This window comes from Mus pahari, chromosome 15 (assembly GCF_900095145.1).
Source record: "Mus pahari chromosome 15, PAHARI_EIJ_v1.1, whole genome shotgun sequence".
Classification (NCBI taxonomy): Eukaryota; Metazoa; Chordata; class Mammalia; order Rodentia; family Muridae; genus Mus; species Mus pahari.
This window is the reverse complement of record NC_034604.1, coordinates 26,992,317-26,999,263: the sequence shown is the minus strand read 5'-3', so window position 1 is coordinate 26,999,263 and position 6,947 is coordinate 26,992,317. Positions and strand designations below refer to the sequence as shown.

The following is a 6,947-nucleotide window of genomic DNA, read 5'->3' as shown; positions in this document are numbered from 1 at the left end:
CCTGTATCTCTAGCGCTCACATTATAATACACACACACATCACACACATACTGGGTATGGTGTTGGGGTGCCTGTAAGCCTAATATAGGGAAGTGGAGACAAGCAGATTCACAGAAATTACTAGCCTCCCTGCTTAGCTCAATCATAAGCTTGAAGTTGAGTGAGTGATCTTGTTAAAAAGTCTCCTGACATCAACCTCTGGCAGCCACACATGCTCATACCTGCAATGTGTACAGAGAAGGAGGAGGAGGAGGAAGAAGAAGAAGAGGAAAAAGCTAAAGGAAACAAGAGGGGATAATTTGAACATTTCATTCTAAAAATTAGGTCAATTATCCTGTAAATTCTCATCTTGATCCAATTTATCCTGGAAACTGTTATATTCACTATAGGAGTGACCACTCAGTCCTGGACTTGACCACAGGCGCCACTTGAGATGACCCAAAGGCTTACTTTGCATAGATGATACAACTTAACTTGGGGAAAATGTGGGTAGTGGTGGCTCACACCTTTAGTCCCAGTACTCAGGTGGTCTTGTCTCAGCAGTTAAGAACTTTGGTTCAGCCCCTATTGGTGGTCCATGCCTTTAGTAGAAGTGCTTATCCCAGTAATTTGGATGCTTCAGCCGTAAAGTCATTTGGCTCTTGTTTGACGTATTTTAAAGTAAGCCTGATGTAAAGACAAATATGGAGACATACCCCTTTAGTCCCAGAACTGAGACAGAAGCAAGTGGATCTCTGAGGCCCTCTTAGTCACAGAGTAAGCAGAACAGCCAGAGCTACACTGACAAACCCTGTCTCAAAAAAAAAAAAAAAGCTTTAAAGGCTGGGAGTAGTTCATTATAGTATTTATTTGCCTGAGTGGAAATTTATGATTTCAGGAATTAACATAAATAATTTCTCAGAATTCATAATTAAGTATCAAAGGCAGTATTAGTTCAAGAACACGAGGCTGTCCTGACTGACATGGACAAGCAAAATGGCCTTCCTTTTTCCCTGTGTGTCTCTTTCAAAAAAAAGCCCATTACAAAACAACCAGAAACGCCCCCACCTTCTGAGGACAGAATCTTGGCTTAGAGGTAACGATCTAGCTGCCAATTCTGGCTCAAATTCCAACTCTGAGATCCAAAGTCTGACTGCAAACTCAGGCAAGCTGTAACAGCTTTTGTGTACCTGCTACCCCAAAGGACTTTTTGATGGGTTTGTGGGGTTTGTTTGTTCTGAGACAGGGTCCTAGAACTCTATGTGTATCTACACTCGATGGCTGGAAGTTGGTGGCGCACACTTTTAATCCTTACACTCGGAGGCAGAGGCAGGTGGAACTCAAGGCCATACATACATATGATTCATTAGAGTCGTTTACAGGCTCTGGTCTGGATTTGACAGAAAGATCAAGACTCTGGTCATTGTTCAGGCTAAGAGACTGGATGTCTCAGCAGTCTCAACCTGGTTCAGGGTACTAGGGAATTGCCAGAGAGCTACTGGAATTCAGTCTACATTGAATCCTGAAGGAGAGTCTAAGGTCAGTAAGGGAATGCCTCAGCAATAGGATAGATAAACTTGCCAGTGAGAATGAAGGCAAGCAGGCAAAAAGCAAAGGCTTCCTTCCAAGTCCTTTTATATAGGGCGTTACCAGAACAGCCTTGAACTCTACTGAGTGCTGGGACTACAGAAAGGTGTGGGTCATCATGCCCAGCCTCACAGGGCTATTTGAATCCAAAGACATGAAAGGAACCCAGCAGTTCTTTGGCACATAATTACTATTAATTCTCTAACAGCTACCTTGATACTTTTCTACTTTAAAATGTAATGGCCTCTAAGAAACCATTTCTGCTTTCTTTTCATTCTGTGATGGCAGAAGCCATAAAGAACATTGGAGGTCTCTCCGGAAGACCGAATTTGAAGCTAGTTACAAAGTGAGATCCTATCTCAAAAAAAGAATGAAACTGCTTTTGTATCTTACACCTTTAATCCTAGCACTCAGGAGGCAGGAAGATCTCTGTGAGCTCAGGCTTGGCCTATTCTACATGCAGTTATACCAGCCAGGGCTACATAGAAATCATATTTCAGAAAGAGAAAGGGGGAAGAATGAATACTGGGTAAATACTGGGATTATTCTACTCCTGTAACTTTGCAGAAATACGCCTAAAAAGCAGGGACTATTTAAAAAAAAAACCTGCTACTTGCTAATTGTTATTACCACAAACATCTTGATACAAATGGAAAACTAGAGATTTTTGTCAATGGTTTCCATTTCAAACAGTAATCATAATATCTAGAAATGAAGAAAAAGTCTACCCAGGTGTGGTAGAACACACCTTTAATCCCAGCACTCAAGAAATGGAGACAGCGGTTCCAGGCCAACCTGGTCTACAGAGGAAACTTGTCTGGGTTTACCTTTGAAGAGGACATGCATGACCTTATAAAGATCTGGGTCGTAGAGGAAAACTTCTGTTACTATCGAGTGTCCTCAGATAAAGCCTTCCTGAGAGCCGGGTGTGGTGGCAGAGGCAGGCGGATTTCTGAGTTCGAGGCCAGGCTACAACCAGGGCTTTAGAGAAAAACCTTGTCTTGAATAAATAAATAAATAAAGCCTTCCTTAGACAGGAACAGGCTGGTGTTTCTCCAGACACTGAAAAGTAATAATTATATCATGAGTGCTGGTGTGGTGCAGGAGCTATAACCCTGGCTATTTATGGTATTGTTCCAAGAAAGTCAGATGAGAGATGCTACATTCTGGTGTCCATCATTGTTCATGGTGGTACATGCCTATAATCCTAAAACTCAGGAGACAGAGGCAGGAGACAGGAGATGTCACACCCTTAACCACACAGGGAGCCTGAGGCCAGTATGGGCTCCAAGGGAGTCTCATTATCTCAACTCCAACGCCAAAAATGCATCTGCCATATAAACACACTGAGCATGTGATGCACGGACAGTTTCCTCACAGAATACAAAGCCATGCAATCATTTTTACAACCTTTATAAATACCTAAAACTTAAAACAACAAATAAGTCGCAAAATGCTTACAACTTGAGGCAGGCTCATTGTAATCCCAGAACTGGAGAGGGGGTTGGGCATGTGTATTAAATTGGATTGCAGTGAGTTCAAGGCTAGCCTGAGCTAGAGACTGTCTCAAAAACAAGTAAATAAACACATCCCCAGATAAGGCAAAGAATCCCTAAATTCAAGGCCAACCTGGTTGGTCTACATAGCAAGTTCTAGGGTGGCCAGGATTACTGAAACCCTATCTCAGTATAATAGTTTTGCATTTTGCTCCTGACCATCCCCGTCTCTTTCTAGGACCTACAGCATGGAGCCCTATTTTTGTGGGACTCAGTTTTTTTCCTCTTCTGTTTCCCTCACAAAAGGTTTGGTAGTAAACTAGAATGAATTTTCAGGTACTGTAACATGTATCTTGTGCTGTATTACACAAGATACATCATAGGTACCTGAGCATTCTAGCCAAGTATTCCTCACGGGGCTATGTCCTCAACCAACACGTGGCATCATTACTAAACTCAAAGGGAATGTTCAAGGTTTACATGTGGAATTTGTTTTTCAAACGTGTGATGGGATTTAATAAAAGTCACCATAGCATCCCAGGACTTGGGAAGCAGAGGCAGGCGGATTTCTGAGTTCAAGGCCAGCCTGGTCTACAAAGTGAGTTCCAGGACAGCCAGGGCTATACAGAGAAACCCTGTCTCAAAATATCACCACAGCAGGTTAGGTCAAATGAGAACTGCTCAGGAACTGCATTAACCTCGGAGCTAGTTCATTTTTGTGCCTAAGTTCATTATGTAGCCCAAATTGACCTCTATTTCCCATCTATTCAGATTCACTTCTCAAATGAAAGCATAACATGCATGCACTTTCATACAGGGTGAGCCACAGTCCTAAGTCCATGAATCAATTAACCTAATGATTAAGGCTCAGGGAGGACAAGGCCTCTTTGGTTGTCTTTTAAAAGCGAGGAATTGGGAACTGGGTTTAATCCCAGGACTCGGGATGCAGAGGCAGGCTCAACACTGAGTTCCAGGCCAGCCAGGTCTACAGTGTGAGGAAGGCTACACTGAGAAAACCCATCTTGAAAACAAATACAAAAGTTCAAGTGGAGGGCCAGCAATATTACCCAGCAGGAAAAGGCACTTGCCACCTAGCCTGAAGCCTCCACCCATGTTCCTTCCACATGAAGGATGGAACTGACTCCCTCAGGTTGTCTTCAAACTCCTCAGCACATGCACTGTGGTAACATCCACACATGTGGGCAAACACGTTAAGTAATTAGAACTTAAATAACATTAGGAGCACTGACTCAAAAGAAATAGAAATGAAGTACACTTACACCTTAAATTTAGACTCAAGCCAACAAAAATCCCACTTCAAGTATGCTCAAGGTAATACTCACTGAAAGCAGAAAGTTTATAGTCCCAGAGGAAACAGCTACAATAGGAAAGAGAAGCTATTTTGTCTCTGGAATGAATCTTCTTTCTTCCAATTCCATTCCTTCTTCCAACGCCTAAGACAGAAATGCAGGTGCAGTGAACAAAGTTTAGGTAGTGTGGGAGTCTTTGCAAAAGTTAAAGTTTTTGTTTGCTTGTTTTTCCAGACACCGTTTCTCTGTGTAGCCCAGGTTGACCCGGAGCTCCCACTCTAGATAGACCAGTCAGTCTGGGGTTAAACTCTAGAAAGCTGCCTGCCTCTGGCTCACAAGTGGTGAGATGGATGTAAAAGGTGGTTGTAGGGCTGGTGAGATGGCTCAGTGGGTAAGAGCACCCTACTGCTCCTCCGAAGGTTCAGAGTTCAAATCCCAGCAACCACATGGTGGCTCACAACCATCCCTAACGAGATCTGGAGATCTGACTCCCTCTTCTGGAGTGTCTGAAGACAGCTACAGTATACTTACATATAAATACTTACAAATAAATAAATAAATCTTTAAAAAAAAAAAAAACAAAAAAAAAGGTGGTTGTAAAGCCCAGCTTTACAATCAGGCTTAAATTTTAGAACAAACACGAGCCAAGAGACTTTACCACTGAGAAGATTTTCAGATTGCTGGGATTAAAGGTATGCGCCAGGATCAAAAGTTACACTTTAACAGAGCAACTCTGAAGCAAAACAAGCAAAACCACCTGGAAATAAACGCTCTTGACTTCAAGTCCCACCAAGGATCCAAGGTTGTATTCTACATATATTATTAATCACCCACCACCAACACACACACACACACTAAACTTGCTCTCTAGCCAGGATCTATCATCATTTTCAGCTCTCCGCAGGTTTCTGTATACAAGCATACTCCCAAGTCTTAACAATTACCGGACAACATGCTAGGCCCCTGAGGACAAGGCACCTTGTGCCAGGAGGCGACGGTAAGTGTCGGCGGAGCCATTCATCCTTACTCAGCTTTGCATCAATCTCTTCACAAGCTTCTCCACCTCTCCTACTTCCCCAGTACTACAATTTATGCAAAGAAGAAACTCCAGGCCCCACCCACTCAATGCTCAGAGAGGGCACTGAAAGCAGATAGGCCTAGAGGGATAAGGGAGCAAAGACAGGAGTCAGATCAGGGCAAGGAATGAAGGGCAAAACACACAGCTTCGAGGACAGGCATAAGACCCAAAGTTTATGATGGAGGGTTGTTAGTAATCAAGGGGGGGGCTACAAGTAGATGCGGAAGATGGGGCAGGAGGAAAAAAAAAAAAAAAGTGCGAGAATAGAGTTAAGCAAGAAAACGTTTAGACAAGAGGGAAAGAAGAGGCTGGAGCCTGAAGGAGTTTAACAGGCAGAAGGAAAAGGTGAAAAGGAGGATGTGGGACAGGAGAGTACAGGGCGCAGTGGGAGTTGGGGAAACGACAGGGCGACGGGTAGAGCAACTGGGTCTGGGCCGCGGGGGTGGAATCCAGACGCCGGGCGGGGGAGGGGACTCTGGGTGGGGGGCCACAAGGCGGCGCAGGAGACCACCAAACTTTCCTCCGACTGTTTCCTGGAGGGACTTCAGGCACTGAGGCTACAACTGCTGCCTCGCCTCCTTGGCCAGGGGCGACCGCTGCCACCCAGAACTCGGGCACACGGCCTCACGATCCCGTTGGTCTTCGGCGGGGACAGGCAGCCCCGAGGAGGCCTTGCCTACCCGCGGTGGCCGCCTCCGTGAGCCCCTCCCCCATGGCGCCCCGGGACCCCTCGCCCGGCACCTCGAGACCCCACTCTCCAGGGAGGGTACTGTCCGCCTCGGAACCGAGCGGGCCTCGAGAAAGCCTGGCCAGAGAAAGCCCGGCACAGCCCCCCTAGAATTCCCCCACCTTCTCTCCTGACCCAGACACAGCCGGGGCGGACGGGACCTCTCGCGCTCTGCCTTCTCTTCCTCCTGCTTCATGGAGCCATGCGCCTAGGTGGAGGCTCCCGAGAAAAAGCAGAGTCCCAGGATGGGTGAGGACGCCCGAAGGAGGCCGGCGGGAGGGCAGAGGAGGAAGCGGCGGGGCGGTGGCGGCCGGGGAGAGCTAGAGGTATTCCCGGGGCGGGCGGAGGACCGAGTCGAGTCGGGACCCGAGTCCTCCTCTATCCCAGCAGCCACCGGAGGCAGTGAGGTAATGGAGGAAGAATGTAGGGAGTCCTCCAGTGGACCAAACGTCCTCCAGCGAGTCGGTGAGAACCATAGAGATCCCGAAGCTCTGGGAGGACCGCCCACTGGTCACGTGACGTTAGGCCGCACATTTTTGTGATTGGCGCTGGTTAGCGTACAGGCAACCGCTTTCATGGGGGGGGGGGGCGGCGAGCTTCACCCAGACGGCAGCGAGCTAGTCTCTCCGGGAAGACCCGAAATCTACTGGGCTCCCCTTGCGGGTGAGGAGCGCATCCAGTTCGGCTCACCCGATGTCAGGCCGGCCGCTGCAAATTTGCCTGGCCGCCGGAGTCAGGCCGCGGCGCAGAGCACGCCGGGAGTTGTAGTT

General features: G+C 46.9%; 1 protein-coding gene across 3 annotated transcripts in view; it reads right to left on the bottom strand.

The window, feature by feature from the left end:
• The window catches only part of Ammecr1l (AMMECR1 like), a 25,619-nt gene extending 18,949 nt beyond the window's left edge, over positions 1 to 6,670 (bottom strand). The window contains exons 1-2 of one of the 3 annotated variants that reach the window (XM_021214633.2): positions 6,300 to 6,670; positions 4,406 to 4,516 (exon numbers count right to left, since the gene is read on the bottom strand). Coding sequence is in view for 1 of the 3 variants with exons in the window: in XM_021214632.2 (XP_021070291.1) it covers positions 4,406 to 4,516; positions 5,317 to 5,389 (184 nt within the window). In the remaining 2 variants the exon portion in view is untranslated. Of the gene's footprint in view, positions 1 to 4,405; positions 4,517 to 5,316; positions 5,907 to 6,299 lie in introns of those variants that run through there. The other 2 variants (XM_021214632.2, XM_021214634.2) reach the window with 2 other exon arrangements.
• Between the last annotated feature and the right edge of the window lie 277 nt (positions 6,671 to 6,947).